We start from the raw sequence: 26,796 nt of genomic DNA on the forward strand, positions 1-26,796 counted from the left end.
ATGACATAATCACTGTGAGACGTGGCAGTCTCTGCGATAACCAAGATGACATAATCACTGTGAGACACGGCAGTCTCTGCGATAACCAAGATGACTGTTATGCGACTAATGGGCAGGTACAGAAACTTTAAAGAGTGAAACTGTGGTTAACGCGTGACTACTGTGTATCCATGAACATTTCTCAGATTATATAAAATACCTACAAATGACTCAGAGGAAATATGGTCCAAAGATTTTCCAGGCTCCTGATCTTATCGGTTTACCTGTTGGCTACTGGGAGAGGAGACTATTAGGGATACCTGTACCAAGAGTGTGCAGAACCTAGAGAATGGCCATGTCCCTGAAGAGTCTCGAAGCCAGAGATATGACAGCAAAGGCAATGGGTGCGTTTTCTTGGTGCTGGAGCAAACCAGTGTCATTTAAGGGCTAAGATCTATACAAAGAATAGTAAAGATGATTTGGTTAGTATTTTAAAACTAAAAGTTATAACATAAGTGTTGCTAGGCATAATGCAGCAATATTATTCATGAGCCCTTTGTCTTTGAATACATACTCACACAATGAGCAAAAGAGAACTACATGTAATAGCCAGTAAAGCCTTCCACAGTGGGATCGTAGACAACTTTCCTTGCCTCCTTTTCAGCATGAAACCTTGGGCCCCTCCTTTGCTCTGTGAGATCTTTTGTGGTTCCTAGTAAGGCTTGAGAGCTACTCATGGGGTCTCCCTCTGCCTTTCTTGTTCAAATGGTAGACAACTTCTAATCTATGGACAAACTCTAAGTACTTTCCAAAGCCCCCTCCTCACACATCTTTCCTTCCTCCATACCCCCAGAGCACACCACCCTCTTCTGACCCTCACTGTTTCAAGAACACCTATCATAATAAGCCATCTTCTCTATTATGTGTGGGCCCTGGCACGGAACAGTTAATAGTCCACTCTTGCATCTCCTGTGACCAACAAAATGCTTGGCACAAGGTGCATTATTGTCTCTCATGAAAAATCAGATTCCCCGGACGTGGACCAGAAAAGTGACCAGGCTAAGAAAACACTGGGGCTAACTTCCGCTCACATTATGGAAATAGCTACACTTTTCTGTGGGTCCCTGGCTCCTGCGGACTGTGTGAACATCTTGACAGTATGGATTCACATTTTACTCATCTTGACTTTTATACCAGTGTTCCAAGGTGACTTTATCCTGGTTTGTTGGGACCCAGAGCTCTTGAAGCACCAGTGCGCCCTACCTTCCAGGCCAGATGCTATTCTATGAGATGCCTGCCTGACCTAGAAAGCCAGTTAAAATCTGACTCTGTGAATCATTCCTTCAGTCTCTGCTACTGGTTCTCCATACCCCTCACAAAACAGACGCTGATGACTTCAGATTAGAATCAAGTTAGTTGACTCAACTTCTGTGACTTTTCTTGTGGATTTCTTCCAGGTGACAGCTTATAGTGTCTTCTGCTTCCTCCTTATGATGAGTTTTCACCATGTCTCCTCAGATGACCCATGATATCCTCTGTGAATGCCGTGCTATGCTTCAGAGAGAGAGATTTCATATTTTCACCAATGCTTTTTGTTTTGTATCTATAACCTAAAAGCACCTGTGAAACATACCTAACTATAGGAGTGTGCAAATATAACAATTTAGCTGTATGTTCATGTACTGATTCAAAGCAAAAGCAGTGACAGCCTGATTGATCACATGTTGAATAGTGATTTCTACAATCAAATAAATGCCTAATTCTACATTTTTAGTGCTGCTATTAAAAATGTGTGGTTTCAGGAAGCTAATCACAGAATGATTTTAAAAATCCAATCCTCCATAATAGAGTAAAAATATAAACAGAACGTGGAATATATTTCCATTACCTTCATATATTACTTCTCTTTGATATAATGTAATGATATGGAGACAGTTCTTAAGATTCTAAAGTCACATAAACCCAGGTAAGCTAAATGAAATCACTGGACATGAATCTGCAGAAACAAAGGATGATTTTAAAGAAAAAGTTAATACAGGAAGAAGTAGAACTAAGACAAGTTTTCTGTGAATATATAAACGTACATGTGCACTCACGAACACATACATGAGAGGAAAGAACATTGTGCTAGATATTAGAAATGTAAGTTCTTACCCTGATTCTGCAGGAAAGAATTAAAAATCACTGAGTTTTTGTGTGCTGTTAGACAATTGCTTGTGTTTCTCCTCACTTTATGAATAAATGAACATTGTGTTATATATATAAAAGTTATGGGGGCTGGGGATTTAGCTCAGCGGCACAGCACCTGCCTGGCAAGTGCAAGGCCGTGAGTTCAATTCCCGGTCCCAGGGTAAAAAAAAAAAAAGAAAAGTTATTTTATCTAGAAGAAGCAGTGATGACAACTGGAAATTTCATTGGAAAAAAGAACAGATGTTATCCATGTAACTCACTAGCTGTGGAGCTCAGATTTGGAACTCTTTTTTCCTCTCAATAATGCTGTAAGATAAAGATTTTTTCCCTCATGTTTATTGATAGTGACTTAAGGTCTGAGGGCATGCAGCTAGTGAGGAAAGAGACAGGACCATTCTGGATCTCCACAATTCTGAAGCTTAGCTCTCTTCCTTTCTTTCTGAAACTTTTACATGTCAGTAAATCTATATTCTAATCTTATCCAGATTTTTTCCCCTGAAATTGAAAAGGTAAGATCAGAAGGGCACTTACAACCCTCTCAAGCCTGGTTGTCTTTGATAATTATAAAATTAAAATACAAGTGTACAATCATGGTCATTGAAGATGAGGGTGTGAAGAGAAGCAACAAGAATTTCTAGGTACCAAAGTTTTCCCGAGAAGATTCTTCAGCTGCAACTGTCCTATTCCAACAGGAATGTGATCAGAATGCCTCTTCTTCTAAAGATTTCTGATCACATTTTGGTGGATTACATGTAAAGAGGTTCTCATAGCCAACAAATGAGCTGACATTCTCAGGATGAGCTTGCCATTATAGAGATGTGGCTTCCTTGTAACAGATTCAAATAAGGAACTATAGGATCTACTAGTCTGTAGCACAAGCTCTTAAAAACAGGCAGCATCAAAGGGTGAGAACTGGAGAGTTCTTTCCAATAGTACATGCTATTGCCAAACTTTGTAAACTGATGATTACTTTCACAATCAGTGATTCATTAGGAGTCAAGGCTGCAAACATATAAACCAATGCAAGTAACACTGCTGTTTCTAGTTCTGTTATGCACCTATTGAGGGACTTATTTTTTTTTATTTTGAAAATGACATTGAAGGACAGTTCTCTTTTAATAAAAATAATGTTCTCATCTCAGTTGATTGTTTTAAAGGGAGAGTGCAGCTAGAGTAGAGAAGTATAAATGTAAAATACAAAAGTACAAAAAATGGGACAGTTGTTTTATAAATTCTATGCATAAGTTACCCTACATTCCGATGTTTGTATCTGGAGATATATATATATGTGTGTGTGTGTGTAAATATATATGTAAATATACATATATAGTTATGTAAATAAATTACATATAAATTTACATATATATGTAAATTTATGAAGACAGCATGGTGGCATGGAAAAAGTTAAGCCTATTGCACAAAAAAAAATTAGATAATAGTCTTTATCTTTGAGACCTTGGATAAGATACTTGACCTCTGAGCCACACAAAAATTAACTGGTGAGATGAATAGAAGTTCCATCATCTGGAACTCTGAAGAGTGGTTTTCCCTGAGATTATAACTTCCAGATTCCTTAAGACTGAACCAGGATTCGATCAGTCACTACCTAGGTAAATGTGCACTAGTGATGTGCAGAATGATTAAAAACAGTATTCCAGCCATATAGAGTAGGATGTGTAAAGATCCTGGGGAATTCGAGAGCTCGTACATTCAGGAACTAAAAAGAGTTCACATGGCTAAAATCTAGTGAACAAGAGAGGCTGGCCTGAGAGAAAGTTAATGTGGGTCCCACCAAATTGTACAATGCCTTACTGCCATGATGAACAGTTTTTACAACATCTGATATTCAGAAAATGTTGAACGATGTTTAAGCAAGAGAGAGAACTTATTCAATTACATTTTAAAAGGTTATGCTGGCCCCTGGGATAAAATATATTGGGTTAAACAAAAAAGGGTAGAAAAAGATTAAAGGATGAGGGCAGCTAACATAAGGAGAGAGTGGTAGAAAAAAAGGTGAAATTTATATTTAATCTTGGAGTATCCTCATTCTGGGTCTTTAATCAGCTGTGATATTTGGTGGGATACCTGTGACCTCATGTCTCCCTTTATGAGGGCATATTCTTGTATCTGCATTCCAGAGACTAATTTATTGGAATCACCTTGCCTGTCCCGGTGATCTTTGTGGGCGGCCTCATACAGAATTCACCCTTTATCAGTCATTTCCTCGATCTTGTTCAAGAACTCAGATACGGTGAAAGGAAGAGGGGTAGTAGTTGGTGAAGTGTTAGGACAAGACACAGAGAAGCAGAAATAATGGCCCATATGAATAGTAAAGAAAGTGGATTTGGCTATGAACAAAGAAAGTAGGGAAGGCTTAGGTTCTGGAGTCATGAATAGGAAAGAAAGGAAGAGAAACCAGGTCCAATACAGTAGGTAGAAAAATATGAAAGCATGTAAGACAATACATTTTTCCATTTGCAAGTTTCATGAAAAAGACACAGGAAACAATTATCTGGTTATAGCAATGACATTTTTTTCAAGGATTTCAAGAAAGGGTAGGCTGCATCTTAATCAAAGTTTGCCATGTGCCTGACAGGAACAAATGCTAAACATGGACTACGCTGCAAAGCCTGTAAGATGAGCATCCACCACAAGTGTACAGACGGCCTAGCGCCCCAGCGATGCATGGGCAAGCTGGTAAGGAATTGTGTGAAGAGGGAGTACTACAGCTCCCTGCTTGAGTGAAGTTACTTCCTCCAAACTCCTCTCTGCAGCCTTGAAGGCACCCTGGTCTGCCCACGTGGCTTCCTGATTGGCAGATTCATGATAGAGCTGAGGAGGAACTGTATTTATCCTAGAGCCAAATGCCCCACATTGGAAAAGAGTCAGCTCCTTAAGAGAAATGAGCGGCTTCTTCCACACTAGGACTTTCTCACTTTTATCACAAATGCCTCATCCTGGGGCTGTCCAGGTTTGCAAAGTGAAATTCATACATCCCAGGAACACACTCAGCCCCGGCCAAACTAGAATGCTTTGTCATCCAGTACTTTGTCAGTTCAGGGCATGTCAAGAGAGGACTACAGCTAACATCTACAAAAGAAGACAGAGGAGTGAAAGTGTACACCACCTTAACAGAGTCATGTTGTCCAGACTAAGAGAAAGTAGGACTGTTTTGGCACATTTTGGGATGATCCTACTATTTCAGGGGCATGAACTTCAGTCCTTTGGCCACACACCTTGATCAAAAGTTATTCAGAGCACAGTGGAGAATATTTGTAACTGAGATGACCAAAGAGTTGTACCTAGAATGTGTGCTCTATAGAATAATTACATGGAACAACTGCTTTTGAAAATACAAGACCAATCACAGAAAAGCAATTCAATTATCTTTTCTGGCTCTAGGTGAAAGACTAGAATAAGTAGGTGCCTGCCAAGTCTTAACACTCAGAGATAATGTCACTGAAGATCTGTTCTAGAGTTAAGAAGTGCTCCTTCCCCTCATTCACATACCGCTACTATCCTCCCATCACTACTGATAATGTTCAGACAAAGGAGGACATAGCACCAGAAACACTGGAGAGGATTCTAGGATTCTAGTGAAACCCAGGCCATCAAGTTCCCTTCTGACACTAGGATATAGTGAGTCCAGATTCTTACAAAGTTCATCTGCTTACTCTAACTTGCAGTGTCCTCTGGTCTCAAACTCTTACCTCACCTGTTCCCATCTCCTTCTCTGACGGCCATTCTCAAAGGCTATGGCAAAGACCATGGATAAGGGGTCAGATAAACAGAATCTCAAAAGCAAAACAAATGATTCTGGGTGAAGCCAGAGGTCTGCTTTAGGCCTACCCTGAGGTCTGCTTTCCCATTCCCGGGCCTTGTATGATTTTAATAATCCACAACAATAAACTATGAAGTAAGAATGCAAGGGAGTCAGTTTGTATCCTAAGAGATAATAGGGATCCTGTACATAGTGGAGGCTGTGGAACACACAGGGGTCAGAGAAGCTAGGTAGGATCTGGAGCTTGCTTTCTGGGTGGAGTGTAATTTGTTCAATGCCATCTATTATCTGCACCCCATTCCCATCAGTAGTGAATTATAGAATTAATAAGATGTCAGTATCTTAAAGGAAGAAACTAGTAAGACTCATTTTAGGATTTTGGGGTAGTTTTCTTCATCTCCTTGATGATAATAAGCCTCTTCTTTCTCATTCTCTCGCCAGCCAAAGGGATTTCGGCGTTACTACAGCTCGCCCTTGCTCATTCATGAACAATTTGGATGCATTAAAGAAGTTATGCCCATTGGTGAGTCAGGACACTGATGTTTGAGTTGAGTTTTGAACAGTGAAGTCAGCAATGACTACTGTCCTCCAACAACTGGAAAATCAGAAGGATGTCTCAGTGCATTTGTTATTGGTTATGTGGATTATAATTGTTTGCTGGAGAGGAAACACAAGTTGGGCCAAATTCTCCAAGAATTTTCAACCTCTCTCTGATGAAACACACCCAAGACTCAAAGTTACTGAAATGCTTTGCCAACCATGTGCAGAAAAATCATGGAACGTGGCAGTCCACAGACCTGGTGCAGAGCCCAGGACTACCAGTGACCAATTGTGGATTGAGCAAATAATTCAACCTGTCAGATCCTACAAATGAGAACCCAGTAGATGCTTTTCATAATTGTTGTAAAAAAATAAATATATGTTATAAACCAACGCTGAGTGGGAACTCAGTGAATATTGGTTAATCTTTAATGAGGACTTAAAATGCCCTATATTTATACATATGTCTGACTTAATTTCTTCTTTTACAGTATCTTTCAATTTGCTCTGATCTTTTATCTTTCTCTGCAGCTCTCTACACCTATTTTTGCCTTTTTAGTGGGGCCAGATTTAAACAGAACTTTATAAACTAGAAAACTTGTAGTTAGATATTTATGAGGCCTGGTAACTTCAACTTCTTTTGAAAATACTTGCCATCTAATACAAACTTGGTATCTCAAGACTTTGTACCTTGACAAGCAGAGCCTGTCACCAGAAGAAATAAAACTCCTCTTTAATAAGAACGGTAAAATTGGAATTCTGCAGATAGATAACTTAGGACCTTCAGAGCACAGAACCTACTTCTCGGGTTCTGTTGACCCAGGAGTTGGGGTAGGAGGTTGGCTGGGTCCTCTCAGATGAGCCTTCTCAAATGGTCCTTCTCTTCTGTTGCAGCCTGTGGAAATAAGGTGGACCCTGTCTATGAGGCCCTCCGTTTTGGCACTTCCCTGGCCCAGCGAACAAAGAAGGGAAGCTCTGGCAGCGGCTCTGATTCACCTCACAGAACCTCGGTAACGGTCCTCTTCCTCCATGGGCTCATGCAAGGTGTCTTGGGGAATCCTAGCCTCTGGCACTGCCGCGTGAAGGGTTCCACCTAAAGGCGTCAAAAAGACAGGTCTTTGGGAGTCAGGCAACCTCCAAAGGGAAACCCAAAGTGCTTACACCACAGAGGATTAAACTTTCTGTTGCCAGCACCCTGGGAACATTTTACTTTCCTGCTCAGAGGCCTGCCTCTTACCCTCATGATCTTCCCACGGACCTGCTTTCCTTTAGCCTCTTCTCAGTATTAGATCACACATCAGTTGACACATAGGAAACACTTGACTCTAACAATGGACAGAAACACATCTCGGGTGCTTCCCTTTCTCCTTTCAGTGATACCCCAGTTCTCACATTTTCTCAGAACTTTCTGTGTAAGATAAGGTTCACCACTTCATTTCACTGGTGCCTGACCAGTGATTCAACTTCTCTCCAGGGTCATGCACCCTCTGAAACACTTTTTCTAAATTTGATCGAAACTCTACCATACATCCCTGTGACCTGTTATAATCCTACCTCTGGCTATCCTACTCAGAATTTCTATGATGCTTCAAGAGGCAGTACAACTGTGCCACCCTTCCTGAAAGTCACCAGCCCTACTGCAAAGAGCCGAGGACATTCCAGGTCACACTGTCTGTTGAGTTATCCAGTTACCAGTTTCATTTCCACAGCCCCTGTTGGACCAAGAGCTTTCAGGCAAGACCTGGATGAGCCTCCACATGGTCTGCCCCTCTAGGTCCTCTCAACATCAAGTGAAGAGGGGAGATTGTGGGAGGAACAATAGGGTATCCTCCCCCAACCTAAGGACATCTCCTTGGGGGCTACGTTGAAGCAGCTCCCTCACTGGGTGCAGATCAGTTCATGCAATAGCATGAGATTGTGGGTACTGAGAAGGAGCACAGGTCAGACAGGTGAGCAGGTAGCTTCTCAGGTCCCTGAGTCATGCCACATGGTTATCTTAGAAGCCACCTTCAAACTCATTGAAAGCTCCTTTCTTCAGACGTTCCACTGATTTCTAAGAAAAGGCCAAATAATTTTATTTATTACTGGCTTATACATAAAGTTGATTCTATTTGGCAAAAATGAAGACATTTCACACCCTTAGATTTCAAAACTTATTTCTGAAGACCAAATTGAGAAGAAAGATGATGACAGTGGCATTTTAGCACTTATTAAAAATATACTCTTTATACTTCTTATCCTTTTTATTTAAAAAAGAACATAACATATATGTGTTAAAATATTAGAATAACTATGTCATATGAATTCTGAAAGATTTTCTACTAAGATGAGAAATGTGTAGTTTCAGTACACTCTACCTCAAAACAATGAAGATATAACTTGTCACCTGAATCCTAATGATGTTCCCAGGGACATTACAGTATTATCAAGTGGCAGTTCAAAATAAAATGTTAACTTATTTGCTGAAAAAATCATAGAAATGCTGCTGAATGTGATTTTTTAAATATCTACAAAGTCATATGAGTAGGATTTATATTAAAGTCATGTTTCCTATACCAGTGTTTCAATAAATGACAGACCGCATATATTAAGGTGATTCCTTAACATTATAATGCAATTCCAACTGCACCTTTTCTGTTTAGATATCTGAATACTTATCATTGTGTTATAAGTGCTTACAGTATTCAGTACAGTACCATAGCCTAGGAGCAATATGTATGCCATACAGCCCAGGTGTGTAGTAGGCTTTGCCATCTGAGTTTGTGTAAGTACACTCTATGATAGAATCGCCTCACAACGCATTTTTCAGAACATATCCCTATTGTTAAATGGCCAATGGCCATATATAAATACTTTACAGCTGTATGTGTGAGGTACTCTTCATATAATAATATAGATAATTACAATACCTACATAAAGTATATATTGTGTAATGATCCACAAAGTGTCTAGCACAGGGCCTTGCATAAATACACTCAATAAATGGAATTTTTGGTGCTTTATTTCATTAGGTATCTGAGCCTCAGTTAGGCTTTCCCTGAACCTGAGTTATGAAGTTAAACAAGGATGTCATCCATTACTAAGGCAAATACATCATTTAAGAACATTTCCCAGAGCCATCCCTTAACAGGTTCCCTGTTCAGAGTTTATTGAAAACTCCTGGCTTACCCAACATTCTACTCTGTTCTTCTGCTCAGCCCATCTCCTCTTACAACATGTCCTTCTTCAACTGGAGTGACCCCAGGGGTTCACTTTTGCTTGGTCTTCTTGTTCTGCATGCTCTTCCTGGTTGATCTTCATATTGCTTTCGTCCAACATCCTTAAATGGATGACTCTCTTAGGTATTTCCAGTCCTATCTTCTTCCCAAACACCAGGCCAGTATTATAGATACTGCAAAATGCGCACAATAAATTACACTCATGCATCTTTGGCAATAGGGTCCTATAATGCAGAACTCAGAAATATGTATCTAAGTGCCTTTCTTCTCTGTCGCCAATGCTGAACCTCATCATCTATCATTCAGCTTATTATAAAGGAATGTCTGTGCTACCCTCTTCCTTTTAGGCCAACTCTTAGTATCTCAAGATTTATCATCCTTTAAAGACATGTTCAGTTTGGCTAATTAAAATTATACAGAGTCACTTTGCTGAAAGGACAATGTCCATAATCTTTAGCATGGCATATGAAGCCTGTTGCTACCCTAAAAACCCAGCTCCCCCTGAACTCACCATGCTAGTAAAAATCTCCATAATTTCGAACATGTTGCTTCCTTCAGCTGAAATTCTTTAAGACATAACTTGAGCCGGGTGTGGTGCCATATCCCTGTAATCCCAGTAATCCCAGAACTCTGGGAGGCTAAACTGGGGTATCCCAATATTGACTGCAGCCTGAGCAGCTAGCTGTAAGACCTTGTCTCGAAATTAATACTAAAAGGGTACAGGGGAATGTGTCTCCATACAAAGGCCTTTGGTTCAATCAACCTCCAGAACTGAAAGAAAAAAAAAAAAAAGAACATACCTTGATTTTTACACAAACAATAAACAATCCCTAGGCTCCTCTAAGCAAGGCAAGTTTCACCTCCCACAAAGCTTCAAGAATTCCTTTCACATAGGATATGCATGACTGAATTTTATTACCTGCTGAACTAGGCTATACATCAAGGTCTCCTTCCTCACTTATCTTACTGATACTATGGCCTAATAGGGTACCTGACACATAGCGAGCACTTGAGAAGTTCTTGGAAAAGGAGGGTTACCTAACGCGGAATTCTTGAGGACTGACCTCAGAATCCTCTGGTGTCCACACAACACTTCATTCCCCATTCCCTCGCTCCAGGAACAGTTCACCATTCTCTGGAAAGCCTGCCGTGTCCAGGTGCCCACATGCTGTCTCTAGCTCTCTGCAGACACGTCCCTCTGAGCTTTGTGTGGTGGATGGTGCTCTCTTCACCGTCTGCTGTGCAACCAGTTAATTAAGCTATGACTTATGTAGTGCTTGGGAGTTTTCACGTTTGTGTTTAATTTTGCTCTCTTCTCCAGTTCTGCCTCAACTAGAGTAAGCTACTTAAATGCAAGGACACTGTTCACATTTTATTTTCATCACCTATGCTGGCGCTTCTCAAACTTCATTGAGTTCCAGAATTCAGTGGAGAACTTTATAACAATACAGAAAACCAGGTCCTGTCCTACTTCAGTGAGGCTGGGTTTTCTGTGAGCTTTATCAGCTGTTCAGGTGCCACCAATACTCACCGAAATTTGAGAGCCATTAGTCTGTGCAGTATTAGCCCTTTGTATATTCTGACTAAATATTTAGCGAATGAATGAACAAATGAATGCCCTCATCAGACTCTCTAAATCTCTAAGCAGAACCCAACACTGACAATGAATTGAACCTGCAGTTCTCAGTGTATGATCAACTGATTAGTACATCAGCATCAGTGGGGAACATCTTAGAAGTACAGATTTGGGCTTCCCACTTAGATGTACAGAATCGCTGATGTTGGCAGTCCAGTAATCTCATTTTAACAAACCCACCAGATGATCCTAACATAAATAAAAGTTTGAGAAGTACTGAGTTAAATTAAGGACTTAGGTTTGTTTCCAAGGAAATGAGCCCCGGGCAGGTTTCTCCTCTTTTTTTCCTCATATTCTTCTTTCCTTGCTCATAATTGTCATTGATTCCTGTATGGAATGTTTTGGAATCGCATATTTAGTGGCCAGCAGACTGAATCTGATGTTTGAAACAAAAACTGAAAACTTCTGATCGTCGCCCTAACCCCGTGAACCACATTACATCTTTCTCAGGGAATGAAAAGGGCACTTGCTGCCAAGGAGTTGCTTCCTGCAAAGCCACACATGACTAACTGCCTTGCAGCCTGAAGCATCCACTCTTACAAATCCAGGCTTTTGTAGCTACCGTCCAGAAATGAAAAGCGAAAGCACAAATAAAACTGGCCAGAGCAAAGAAACCTCTGTCCACTTTAACTGCATACTGAGCCGTCCTATATATAATCTCTACATTATATTTCTTCTACTGCAGCAAGTGCTTGTGTGAGGCCAGCCTTGGCAGAAGGGTAAATGGAAATACAGAATTGAGAGATCAGAGCAGAGAAGAGGCTCCCTAGTTATTATCCTGAACTGTCCACACAAGCAACAGGTGTCTGCTCCTGTGGTTCTCCCTGAACTTGTAACAAGCAGATATCTTCAGACACATCCCATAATAAGCAATGAACATTTCAGCTGCTACATTTTTGGCTGAAGCTACTAAGACGCAGCAAGACGCAGAGAGACAACTGAAGGATGCTCAGCTGCTTTCCTCTTTAGTGCGGCTTTGTTTCTAGTAACATCTGGACCTTATGGACTGATTCTAAGGGCAGAACAACTACACAGTTTCTGAATGTGAATAAGTTGTCATTTGTCACTGTCCAGTTGTACTGGCACTGCTTCTATCAGTGAATATTTTTCGGAAGTTTGCTTAATGAAGCCATTGTTCTGAGAGCTTCAGAGACAAAGACAAATCAAACTGTACTTAAACATCTGTCACTTCACTCGCCCCCAAAGCCCAACTTGCCTCAGTAGAAGAAAACAAAAGCAATTGATTGGCACTTTAAAATGATTTTGTTTACTTCCTGCAGGGTCAAGTGATAATGAACTGCAGCCTCTTGCCATTCTTTAGCATTTTTATGCCCTAAAGCTAGCAGATTCCCACATAGCAAAGCATTAGTCCACAGGATTATTTTCTGCCAGGACTAGAGAGGCATTTGTTTTACATTGTCGGGAAGTCACTGCTTGACTGTTTCCAAATCATTATGTTTTCTTTAATATGTTTTCAAATGTTCTTAGAATCTAAAAGACATGGTGGCTTTGAAGAGGCCCGCAGAAACCAAATTTTTAAAAAACCATTCTGGGAGTTACTTGACTTGCTTATGAATAATCTTCAGTTTCATAAGACTAAATTAAATAAATGAAATTCTCCGCAGAGTAACTTTTGTGCAGAAATTATGAGCTTCAAAGGGAGCAGGGTATGAGTGACCTAGGGACCCTGTACTGTTTGTGCTGTTTAGTTTTTTCTTTCTGATGTGCCATGAAAGTAAAACTGAACGAAAAAATCTTAAACTTAATCTTTAACAAAAATCAGTCTTGGAAATGGGTGCTGAAGTGCTCTAGAGCTGACTAGGACAGCAGGAAGGAAAACTTGTTCCCTCTCATAACATAAAAATAGTTGTTACTTTCAAACTTCACTTTTCTCGTGGGTCCACTAAATTCCTCTCTGAAGAGGATGAGGTCAGGTAGACAAAAAATGTATAACCTGGTCCTTTGAAAGAAGCAGTCAGTGCTGTGCTGCTAAATGTTTAATTGCCAAGTTGGACCAGGTAGAGTTTGCCAAATCCATGGTGTAAATATCCGCACCATGATCAGTTTCAAGCTGGCAGTGTGATGACCCTGGAGGCTCCTGGAGCTGTGGAGCCGGGTCACCACTGGAGGAAACAGAGCTTAAGAGCCTAAACTCTGGTGCAGGGCCTGAGGCTCCCTGTCCCACTTCCATTCACAATCAATTGTGTTGAGTTGCATAATTAATGCCCTTTGCTTCTAATGGTGTGTTGTAAAGAACACAGTTTCTGATCAAAGGAATTGTTCATAAATACCTAAAACTTTTAAAAATGGGTAGCATGCTGAATACTTGCAGCAGAACTCTTTGAATAATGCTATGAAATTGCCCCTTAAAGTACAAGAGATGGAGAGTGATCAACTTTGTGTCTCTGAGTGCTTTACTGTGCAGCTTAGTTTCCTTATCTGCATGGTATGTGCTGCATGTGTGGTGTATTGGAGGGGAGGGGTTAGAGTAAATGACTCATCGAGTTACGAGTCTAGGTTTCTGATTCCTTTCTGAAAAAAATGGGTCTGTCGTAAGATTATTGTGAAGAACAAATGAGGTGATACATACAAGTAATTAAAAATAGCACATAATAAACAATCAAGATTCATTAGCTATTTTGGGTTCTGATACTGTTGTTATTGTCTTTGCTATTCTATTATCTAAGTGGAAGAATGATGGTGGCTTATTTTTCAACCAGTAGAATAATTATTAAAAACAATTGACTTTGCATTTAACTGTTTAGTGCATCTATTTGTGGTGGACCTTATTCTCTGTAATTATTATTTAAAATTCACCTGTTAAAAAAGCTGTAGTTTCACTGAAAATTCAAAATGGTAGGATATGGGCCTTGAAGTTAGGCCCTCACTCAGCTCTCTTTGAGCACCTGTCATGGTCAAGCCTGATCCTGCCACAGACACCTGAAGGGAAGGATGAGGTCGGAGAGGGGTCACACATTCTCTATGAAGTTACCCTCAGGCAAGAGGACTGTCATCAGATTCACAAACATCACCCAAAGTTCACCTTTGCTTTTTTGCTGACATCAAAATCACTGCTCAGTCGGCCCACTGATAAAACATTACTTATTCCATGTTGTTTCTGCCTTCCTCCAAGACTTCAGATCTCGTGGAAGTTCCTGAAGAGGCCGATGGGCTGGGAGAAGGGTATGACCCAAGGAAACGCAGCAACAGCGGTGAGTGAGGGAGCTGACTGGTGCAGATGTGAGCACGTTAGTCAGGGGCAGTGGGCAGGCAGAGTCAGTTTCCAGTCCCCTGTTTCTCTTCTCTAGCTCTGAAATCCAACCAGAGCAAGTGTTTTGTATTCTGCAGGAAAACTGGGCATATCTTCTGGCCAGCTTCACTGATTTGACTCTAACAGTTTCCTGAATCTGGTCCTAGCATTTTCAAACTGCACGGGCTTAGCCATACTGAACTTTGGGATCATGTCCAGACCTTTTAGTGAATGTGTTATTTCTCCACTAACCTAAGTTAGATTTGAAAACCATCCCCCAGAGAAGCTACTTTGTGCTACACCTGAGATACCTGAAACCAGCTTTGAGGGGGAGTAAGTGGGTAACAGGGAGGGTAATATAATCCTTATACTTTGCTCCTTTCCTGGCACAAACAACTAAGACTTTCAAAAACTGACATATATAATCCAGCTAAACATTCTTTATCGATATGATTTAATCTTCTGATAACTAGAGCTCTTTTTAAAATAATTTCTAAAATATTTATTAACTGCTAACTATATCATATTGCATGCTAATATTAAGAAGGAACCACTTCTTTGACCAGGTTAAAGACACACAGCCAGGCCTTTATGGATTCCTTCTTGCTAAATCCTTTTGATGTTAACAGTCAGTTACTATCATTCATTTAGCAATAAAAAATTAGGAAGTATTTAGTATCACCAGCAAAATAACAGTCACAAAACCTGTGCTTACCTTGCTGTCTGTCTAGTGAGGGTACAGCTCCTGAACTGTGCTCAGCTGAAGGCATTTTTATGGCAGACATGGTGCCTCCAGGCTCCAGCCCCTGCAGGCCAAGCATGGAGGTATTGCATAGATTTTCCAGTTGACTAGTCCTTCCTCTTTCCCCTTCCAGCCTGGAGGCAGAAGTTTTATAGTCTGTAGCACAACCTGCTTGGTCAGGAGCTGTCTTAGGGATCGCTTCTATTTCCTTCACTCTGGAATTCACTCACTTCTCATCTCTAGTCAGGACCGTGCCCATGTGAGTCCCACAAGGCATCGTGTACTTAGCTGCCCCTGTGACTCTCATCCCTAAATAAGCATCAGCGTCCACCATAGCCCCTGTTGCCATGCACACACCTCATGTGCTAAACTTTGCTGCTAGACTAAGGATTCTTCAGCATCACATAAGGGAGACTGTACATTTAGATCAATACAAACATTTGAAGTTGAAGTTTTACCAGTGCTATTAGAAAAACAAAGTAAAGGGTGTTGGCTGCTAGAGAAACTGCACCGAAGGCAGTGACACCGCAGGTACATCCTAGCAAAATCAACCTGGCATTGCAGGTCCAGGAACTGAATTTGGCCAACAACTCCAAAGTTCAACATCTAGGGAACACACAAGAGCCTGAAATATACATCAGAGTTTCTTGTTCTTGCTTCAAGTCTGCTCCGCTGCTGAGTCCTGAGTCTGACTCCTGCCTTCATCTTCCCCTGACATACTTCTCACCAACATTGCTGATGGCCCCTTGCCACCAACAGTCCTGGACACGTGGTCCTTGGCACATTCCTCTCTGGGGGCAGACAGTCAGACTTCACTAAATGATCCTGTGATCTTGAATCAGTGATCTAGTCAATCATCCTGTCTCTAAAATGAAAAATAATTACACCAGATCCATAGGGTTGCTGTGATCTTGAGAGATCACAAGCATAAATGCTGTCCACACACTGATAGCACCCAGACTTCATCTCCAGCATCAGGTTTCTTTGCTGCCTCCGATGTGTGTAGCCTAGGAACAATGGCCCTCTGAGAGTACATCAGGCATCATGGAGCTAACACGCAGGGTGATTCTCTCACCCACACTCTCAAACTAGCTCTTCCCACAGTTGTGTCTGCTCAGTAAAGGGGAACTTAATCTGACAAATATATTAGGCCAAATTCTAGTATCAACCCTGATTCCCCTTTCTTCTCACATCTCATTATCCACTCTGTCAGAAAACCTAGAAGCAGCTTCTTAGAATTATACTCAGCAAACACCCACCATTAACTCTCAGCCATCCTGCGTGGCTCTATCAGTGCCATTGTTATCCAGTTAGTACTTAAGGTCCCTATTTACCCTGGGGATTTATCCCTAAAGGTGGCCTTATGAGGATTTTATAATGTAAACAGATATACGTAGGAATCATCAATATAAAGCATAGCTGTTATTAATAAATCTATCATAATGTCATCACTGGTCAGAAGTGTAGGCTAAAGACTCAATTGTGGCCAGTGCCCTGGGCACTACATGGGAGTCTAAGTGCAGAATTTCATATCACCCAGACCTCCTGAACCTGACTTTGTAAGGGATCTATGGTTTATATGGTCACTAATATTTGAGGAGTAGGATCAGAAGTCATTTAATCTAACTCCTTCCCCTCCAGTACACCACACACATGCAGCACATACCATACAGAGGAAGAAATTAAGTTCCACAGTAATGCACTCAAAGACACAAAGTTGATCATTTTCCATTAAGGGGCAATTTCACAGCCTTATTCAAAGAGTTGTGTTGCAAGTATTCAGCGTGCTATAAACTTTTAAAAGTCTTAGATATTTATGAACAATTCCTTTGATCAGAAATAGTTTTCTTTACAGTATACCCTTAGAAGCAAAGGGGATTAATTATGCAGCAGTTGGTTTAAAAATATTTTTCTTTGATTGATTTTAAATCCCCTGTCCATGCAATTTGAGAAACACCATGGAGAGAATACTTTGCTCTTGGAGTTCAGTTTCCTAAGAGTCTTCTTGTTCATTGGCTTTTCATAAGCAGTGTATAGGGTCCTAGTTACAATCAGTTCTGCATTACATGTTTCATTTATGTCCTTCAAAAACACACCAAGTGCATACAGGTGTTATTTCTTCCTCCCAGGTATTATGTCAGACTTCCTGAGGAACATCTCTAAAAGCCACCTTAAAGGAAGCTATAATTCCTACCAATTTCTTTACTGTTAAGAGTGCAATCTCTATTTTCTCTCTTATAAATTATTTTAAGCCGCACTGAATGTTTCCATTTGTTGTCAGCACTATTCATAGATGGGTCATAGAGATGGAATATTTATTGGTCTTTGCCCTTGGCTTAACTGTTAGAAACTTCATTTATAACAAAGTAACAACCAAAAGGAGAAGCAATGTCCAGGATTCGTATTTCAGCTCAAAATGCCAAATAGCAAGTTATGGGCTGCCTTCAATAAATGTGTTTCTGCATGGCTCTATGTGATCAGTTTTCCTGGAAGACAAATAGAGAGAACAAGACATATAAATTCCTAGAAATTTTCTTCAAAAAGGGCCGAGTTTATCACATCCACTTGAGGATATTACAAAACTTAATATTAGGTCCCTTTGTATTTAAGCAAGGAAATTTTGCCCAGAAAGAAAAAAGACAAGCTGAGATTCAGAAAAATTATTCTTGCTTTTAACATTCACTTGTTCTATATCTCAAATCTTAAGACATCACCATACAACCAAAACAATAACAAAAAAAAGGAACTATTTTAGTGGCTCAATATGCCACTGCCCCTGGTCTTGCCCCCCTCCCATTGGACAATTTTTAAATTGCAGATGTAAATACTTACTAGTGTTCCTGCATTACACACATTTTCTAGACCAGGTAAAGCTCTCTTTGAAAACATGGAAAAGTCTCTTTTCAGCCACATGGAGAACTGGATTTTTGTTGGAGACAAAGATATGGAGAACTTTCCAGCCATATGGAAAACAGAGAACATTTTTCCAATTTTAACACTCATAAAACTATTAGAAAAGAGAATGAAAATGAAATTGCTAATCAATGCATGGCAACAAAATAAGACAATTCCTTAGAATTTACAAGAGACAAAACCTGGGGTTTGTGCAGCAGAATAAGTTAGATGAGAGACCCTTTGGGAAAATGTTGATACCTCAAAAGGCACCCTCATGTCACTAGGAGAATTCAGTGACTTTCAGAGGAGTGTGTTGTACCAGTTTTAACTCATTTGAGAAGGAGAGAGGAGACAGAAACAGGAGGGTGGAAGGAAAAAGATAAGGAGACAATAAAGGAGGGAAGAGGAGAGGGTGGGGCAAAGACAGGGAGAGGGAGGGAGGGAGGAGGGGAAAAGGAAATAGTCTTCTTGTTTAGGGTCTGAACTTACACCACCTGTATAGGTTAAGTACAATAACATGAAATTTCTGTGTAACTTAATTTAAAATGCCAATATTGATAAGATCATCATGCTTTTAGCACAAGGAAATGCAAACCTTCTCTGGAGGAAGAGAATTTTAACTCAGACCTCCAAAACTTCCAACAATTAACTTGCAAAGACTACGAGCTAACAGCTAAATTCACCAAATATAAGAAAATGAACCACCATAAGTGACAGAGAGCAGGAACAACCAATATTATGATCAAACTCTCAGAATGAATATGTTGGAATTATCAAATAAAGAAATATGACTACATAGTCATATATATTTGAAATATTAAATTATACTTTAAACATAGCAAAAGAACAAGAAATTATCAAAATTAAGTAGGAAAATTTGAAGAAAAACCAAATAGAACTCTTAGATTTTTTTAAAGAAATGTAACTGATTAATTTAATAGCATAGCTGAAGAGAGAATTAACCCCAGAAAATATATAGCCAAAGAACTTGGAGTACATCTAGTTAAAAAGAAAAAAAAAAAAAAAGCAGTAGGATTTGTTAGAGTAAAAGAGACGGGGGGGTGAGTGAGGAAATCCAACAGGCATCTAACTGACATCTTAAAAAGAAGTACACAAAGAAAAACGATAGTGAGAATACTGACCAAGAATTTTCCAGAATTGATTAAAGACAGTGCAGAAATTATACTTAAACACATGTAGGTGAAACTGCGTAGCTTCAAAGGCAAAAGAGAACATTAAATGCAGGCATGCAGGCTCAAAGACGGATTACTTACAAGCAATAAAAGTTATTACAAGCCACTTCTTACAACATACAATAGAAGCTAAACAACAGTACCATATTATCTTTAATGTACTGAGAGAACTCATAAATAAAGCAAAGCCCAACAAAACTGATGAAAAGCAAGAGCAAATCATGAACAAAGTGTAAACACAGTTAAATCTAGGTAAATATTAGCTTTGTAAAAATTAAGTTATTAAGAAAACGTTATCTAAAACACTGCTATGTACACAGGTATTCAAAGATTCTCATGTAGGATGAGATTAAAAATATGAATTCAGTTTAGGTTTATTAACATGTGCTTCATAAAAGTTCAAAACATAAAAAATTAGATGAAACCTTGCAAACTAGAAAGGAAACAAAGTTGAATGATGAGAAGGAAAAGCAAGCAATTCAAAAGAAAGAAGGGGAGAAGGAGAAATACAGAAGCAAAGGCATAGAAACTTAGGACAAATAGGCAATACAAAATAAAGTGTTTAGGCAGGAATTCAAATTTATCAGTCATCAAAATCACTGCAAGCCAACTAAGTATTGTAGATAAAAGAAAAAGGTTTTCAGACTTGATTTTTAAGTGATCTATAAAACATAATCTAAAACATAAGGACATAGAAAGTTGAAAAGTTAACGAACTTTCTAAAGTTATCACAGGAATGAAAAATAAAACCACAGAAAATTTTTTAGTTATACATACAAAGGAATAAAATAATTACATCAGAAAAATATTAAGCAAAGGAAAAATTATGTAGCTATGTTACTTTGTGCAAAATGGAGTTTAAGACCAAAAAAGCGTTACTGGAAATAAAAAGCATCATTAAATAATTATGTTCATTTCATCCAAAGTTGTAAATTCTAAACTTGCATATGCCTGATGCATTGCCTCAAAATGATACAAACTCAAGAAGTTGACCACATTTTTAGGAAAATTGACATTCTCTTTAACAGTATGAAATTTTAACATGCCTCTCACATATTGGCAAGTCAGACAAAAAGATTCAGTATAGATACAGAGGATCTGGTGACACATTTGACAATCTTTACTAATTGACTTAGAAAGGACCCTCCATCCAAAAATTGTAGAATTCACCTGTTTAAAAACACATAGAACAATTATAAAAATTATCAATCTATAGACCATAAAATAAACTTCATACATTTCAAATAGTTAATATTCATATTCCTATCCATAGTACAAATAAGATAAAAATAATACTCAGAAAATATCTAGAAAAATCATTAATTTGATAAATTTTAACGTACTTTTTAAAAGTTCATGTGTCAAGAGGAATTCATAATGAAAATCCGAATATATTTGAAACTAAGTAACAATCAAAAACTACATATCATACCTTGTGGGATAGTTTTATTGTAACTAAAGAACTGAACTTTAAGATGATTTTATTAAAAAATAAGAAAATCTGGGGCTGGGGATTTAGCTCAGCAACACAGTGCCTGCCTGGCAAGCGTAAGGTTGTGAGTTCGATTCCTGGTACCAGAGAAAAACCAAAAAAAAAAAAAAAAGAAAATCTGAAAAGAAACAATCTAAACACCATTCTTAAGGAGTCTGAAAATGAAACAGAATAAACTCCAAAAAGCAGTAATAAAGGTAAAAGCAAAAATTATTAATTTTGAACAAAGATTTATGAATCATGAATACATTTTTTAAAGATAAAATTTATGCTGTGTGGTGGTACACGCCTGTAATTCCAGCACTCGGGAGGCTGAGGCAGGGGGATTGTTGTGAGTTCGAGGCTAGCCTGGGCTGCATGCAAATTGAGCTCAAGGCCAGCCTGAACTGCATAGCAAAGCCCTGTCTCAAAAAGACAAAAAATAAGTAAATAAATAAATGAATAAATATAAATAAATTAAATAAAATTTATATCTCTGATTTTTAAAATATGAATAAAACAAAAGCAATAATATAAAAAGAACAATAGAAATTAAAAAGAAGATAAAAGAATACCATAACCAAATTCATGCCAATAAACTTTAAATTTTTTTTAAAAGGCCTGATACCCAGAAAGATATCAGTAACTAAAGCCTAATTCCAGAAGAAATAGAAATAGAAAGCTTGCTTTGTTTTTACCCTTACAAAAACTGAATCAATATTTAAAATTTTACATAATAAAAATGTCGGGCTCATACATCCTTATAGGTAAATTCTACCAACATTTAAGTGGTAGAAAATTTCCAGATTACATAAGCCCTTTCATAGAGGCAGGGTACCACAGTGAGGAAGGGCAGCGATGTCCTCTCACTTGGTTTACGAGGCTATTACAACCTGACTTCAAAACCAAACAAGGACGAAGAAAGGATCCCTGGCTGGTCTCCCTCTTAAATACAGATGCAGAATCTGAAACAAAATCCTAGCAAACTGAACCCAATAATATGTTTTTTAAAAGTATTGTATAACAACAAACTTAGACTTAAGCCAGGGATTCAAATTTGACAATTAAGTTATATAATTTATTGCATTTTCAGGTTAAAAAAAACAAATAATCATTTCAGAAAGCACAACTGACATGGGCTTCGCAGAGCTGCAGAGTAAAAGGGCAAGACAGATAGTGGAATAGAAGGTCCTTTGAGGACATGGCAAAAGCTTAAGATTATTGTGTTTCTATAATACTGGAAAATATTAATGGAAATATTCTTTGAATACTCATCATGAGTATTAAAATAAACAAGCAAATTTTTTCATAAAATAATTTGGAACACTAAAAATAGGACATATATGCAAATGTTTTAATAGAGTTACCTCACTTTTGTCTTCTTACTTTAAAGTCCTAGAAATAGCTTAGAGAAATAGATTTTAAAAATCATTTTGCAGCCTTCTAATGCTTTTTAATTATGTATCTGCAAGCACATTTAAGGTCACTTCAAAAAATTTTCAACATAGTTTACAAGAATAGTACACATTTTGAAGTTGATGACCCCATGGATATTCATAAATAAAGCTAAAATAATGTGGAATTATAGAATCAGCCCATACTGAATACTACATACACACTTTCTGTAGCTCCCCTTTTTTACTCCAACCAAGAATTTCTTACAAAGATTCTTTTCACATGTTCCCATTCAAATATTTAATGTTCTTTTAGAAGAATCCAGTTTTATAGGATCGAGTGTTTACAGCAGGATTTCAGATAGGCACACAATACCAGATAAAGATGTTATTGGTCTCTGCCCTATTTAAACTGCTAAATGCCAAGTTCAGTTGCCAGATAATAAGGCAGACAAGGCCCATGGAATCAGGCCTTGTGTTCTAGTTACCCACGAACCAAAGGCATGCCAATGATTGCATATGGGTTTCCTAGGCATAATGGAATTGTATCCATAAACTCTGGAAATATAAACTGAGGAGAATAGAGATTTAAAAAGCTTCTGTACTTTTCCAGGGGCTCATGTTCTGAAATGTGTTTTACATTTCACAGTTATGGAGTCTATTTTAAGAACAGTAGAGATTGTCAACACACTAATGAAATACGTTATAGAGCATCCCGTGATGAAGCAAATCTCAGATTTGCTTCAGAATCTGAGGGGAAATGAAAGGAAAGAATAAAGCATCAATGCATTATTTTAAAATGCCAAGTCAGTCAATTGGTAGATTAATTTAGACACCACAATTCTATTATAGAAATTTGGAAACACTTACCACATTGTTTAAAGAAGATACCTCTTATGAGAAGGACAGGTTCTAAATTTGGTCAGTGGGGGCAACTCAATTTGGCTGATCAAGTTAGCTGAGGCAGAGGCCCTGTCTCATTCAGGGACCTCCCACAGCTATTCATGTGGACAATGAAATCCTGACCATTTTGAGAAGTTTATTCCCTATGAAGGCCAGAGAGTGGCTACTTAAATGCAAAAATGAGAATTATACTAATAATTTATTAGTCTAATTGTAAACTGAAAGAAAAACCATATAATAGCCATAATGCATTGAAAGTGAGAGATCAGAGAAATATTTTGAAGTTTAAAAATAAAGCTTTAATTTTTAAAATACAATACAGATATCATTAAAGAACTAGAATCAAGATATTGAATATAGACTAAATAACCTGATACTTAGAAAAGGTAATTAAATGCACTAGATTGAACTATACCTCACCCACCGTCCCATGTATAAGTGATTTGATACAGTCAGTAAAGATGAATGGCATGGCCTCTGCTCCTAAGGAGAACACTGTCAAATGAGACAAAGTTTGAAGCACACATCCCCCACCCATGCAAGGCACAAGTGCCTGCTGGGCAGGTACATAGCGTGTGGGAGCTCACAGAATGCAGGGTGCTGCGTGGGGAGGAGGGGAAGCATCTCATGGGAGAGGACATGAAAGCGGGCCAAGGGAAGATGAGGAAAGGACAAGGATCAGTAAGGTAAAAACTACGATGCATGGAATAAAGTGACATCTTTCAATCATGTTTTTTAAGTTACAGTGATTGGATTCATAAAGCATCTGATTTCTCTTGTCTCCCTCAGTGTTTACATATCCCGAAAATGGCACCCATGATTTCAGCGACCAAGCGAAAAACATAAACCACCAGGTATTTATGGAAGAAGTCACAGAAGGCAGATCAAATAGGAAGCAGCTCTTGGATCAAACCGCACATCACAACCCAAGGAGGCCATGAGATCCACCTAGTGGGTCCCAGACCAGTATTTTTAGAGAATAAAATAGAATGATGTAGCATAGTGTGCCATAGCATAATAATATAAATTAAACCAATATCATGGTGAATAAACACAAAAATGATAACTTTTGTATTGTGCCCTTTTTGCTTCTCTCACCTAGGTTTCACAAAAATTGATATGTACTATGTAATGTGTACACTATTGAATTTTAGTATAATTGTGTAGCATATAAAGATACATTTATTATATTGTACATGTTCATATATAGAGATATGCATATAATTTTGCTAGAATAGGATAATAGAGTATAAGATACTATTTCAAAGAGTAGAGGAAGTCATAGGTGAAAAGGGTATATATAATTGTATGCAACTTTTATGTTTTATATATATTATATCATATATTTATTACATAATATACTTGATATAATGTAAACATATTATCCAATTATATATTGCATAATATATTGTATAATGTAAATTTTATATTATAAAATATGTTTTCTGTAGTAATTATAATTTATTTGGTTAGTAATAATAACTAATATTTTTATCATACTTACAAGACTATAAGTTGGAGACTATAATAAAATCTACCTAACAGGTTGTTACACAGTTAAATTATGCTAATGCATATAACATAATGCCTGACACGTAGTAACTATCAAAGTTGGTAGCCTTTATTATCATTACTGCAGAATTTCACAACCAATAGGCGGTGGCACCATGATATAAAATATATCAGTCTGATGTTAAAAGCTGTGCATTTTCACTAACATGAATGAGATGAATAAACCTGGTACCCTTTTATATGCTAGATCCCAACTTTCAAAGTTGACAAAAAGTCAGTTTGGGGAAATAAGGATTGTTTATTAATATTTACCTGTCCTTCTTTCTTTACAAAAATTTCCCATTCCTGGACCCAAACTTGTGACACTTTTTGGGGAACAATGACCAAAAAAAGAAAGAAAAAAATTATTTGAACAAATTTTCAGTACTTCTGACATTGTATTACAAATAATTGTTTTCAAATGGTTTTTAATAAGACCTAACTCAGTTAAATAAAACATAAGCCTAAAGTTGATAGGAAATCATTAATAATGGTTTTTTAACACCTAAGATCCATACCGTGAAATTACATTGCAGTAACTTCTCAGTTTCCTATTTTCTTTATTTTCTCTTGTAATTTCTTCTTTCTCTCATTTTTCTTTTATTTTTCTCATTCAGGGACCTCCTTCCAAAGACTCATTACAGATAAACACCTATGTTGCCTTGTACAAATTTGTGCCACAGGAGAATGAAGACTTGGAAATGAGGTAAAGATTTTTTAGAGGAAAAAAAAAAGAATGAAAGAAAATCTTAGAGTTGATGTTTTCCACGTGAAAAAAACTCCACTTGTACTCTAGAGGAATGATTCTTAAACATTAGCACGCAACTCAGGACTTGCATGGTTGTTAACACATAGATTGCTGAGTGTCCTCCTGATTTTCTTACTGAGGAACCTAGTGTGGAGATCAAGAATTTTCATTTCCAACTGCTGTGCAGACAGTGCTGATGCTGCGGGTCCAGAGACCACACTTTGGGAAGCGCTGCTTCAGAACATGGTCCAAAGAACCGCTCATGGGCGTTGTCATGAAGATTGGACATTAAATGCACTTGTCATCCAATGGAGTCCAATAGAGAATTTAAAAATATATTTAATCCCCAGATTAACATTGAATCAGCTAAGAACCATGGTGATTGAAGCGCTTGGGAGGATGAGATTTTCCACTTTACTTGCCTTTCCTGTGACCACATCTTGAGGTACCAGTATTTCGGGGCAGATTAAGCTGGAGTCAGTACAGGGTTTACATCCAACTTCTTGTGTGACCTTAACCAGTTTATAAACATCTCATTACTATGATATCTTTATGTGTAAAAGATTAATAACAATCTCCTCCCTTTAAAGGATTTGTGGGGCCCAGATGAAAAAAGTGAACAGCACAGTGTCTAGTCATCACAAGCACTCAGTAACCGCAGTTACTACTATTTTTGTCATGAGGTGTTCCCGGGCCTACCTTGAAGGAAATGCCTCTTCCTTCCTTCTATTCACAACTCCAAATCACACACCACTTCAGGAGAAGATGACTGTTTCCCCATCCTAGAGCATGAAAGACCAGGTTGCTTTTCCAGACAAATGAGCCTTCAGAAATCAGGGGCTGGGTATTCAGCTCAGCGGCACAGTGCCTGCCTGACAAGCGCAAGGTCATGAGTTTGATTCCTGGTACCGGAAGAAAAAACCAAAAAAAATTTCAAAAAACAGAAATGCATTCTGCCCTCTTCTAAAAGAAGAATGGAGAGATAATTAGCACTGAAGGCTCTTTAATTGCCAGCGCACGAGGGAAATGGCCTCCACTGGGGTAGCCCTGCTTGTCTGAGTGCCGTGCAACCAAGTTAATAATCACCAGTTACTCCCTTCCAGATCTAACTGCAAATAACTGAGCTTTTCCACTCCTCCAAGCTGATATTATTTCCTCTGCTGGGTCTTTGCCTCAGTGAGTATAGTCTTCTCCACTCCACTTTCCCCAATGCCAAAAGAGAGGGTGAGGGAAGGGGAGAGAAGACAGAGAGAAAGAGAAAAAGAGAGAGAGAGAGAGAGAGAGAGAGAGAGAGAGAGAGAGAGA

The 26,796-nt window shown here is 38.4% G+C and overlaps 1 protein-coding gene across 1 annotated transcript in view; it reads left to right on the plus strand.

The window, feature by feature from the left end:
* Stac (SH3 and cysteine rich domain) overlaps positions 1-26,796 on the plus strand; it is a 146,550-nt gene that overhangs the window by 95,973 nt on the left and 23,781 nt on the right. Inside the window, exons 3-8 of the mRNA XM_005383678.2 lie at positions 4,766-4,866; positions 6,392-6,473; positions 7,385-7,500; positions 14,478-14,556; positions 23,982-24,046; positions 25,361-25,449. Coding sequence (XP_005383735.1) covers positions 4,766-4,866; positions 6,392-6,473; positions 7,385-7,500; positions 14,478-14,556; positions 23,982-24,046; positions 25,361-25,449 — 532 coding nt within the window. The remainder of the gene's footprint in view (positions 1-4,765; positions 4,867-6,391; positions 6,474-7,384; positions 7,501-14,477; positions 14,557-23,981; positions 24,047-25,360; positions 25,450-26,796) is intronic.

The sequence above is a fragment of the Chinchilla lanigera genome, unplaced genomic scaffold, assembly GCF_000276665.1.
Source record: "Chinchilla lanigera isolate Chin_1 unplaced genomic scaffold, ChiLan1.0 scaffold00020, whole genome shotgun sequence".
Classification (NCBI taxonomy): domain Eukaryota; kingdom Metazoa; phylum Chordata; class Mammalia; order Rodentia; family Chinchillidae; genus Chinchilla; species Chinchilla lanigera.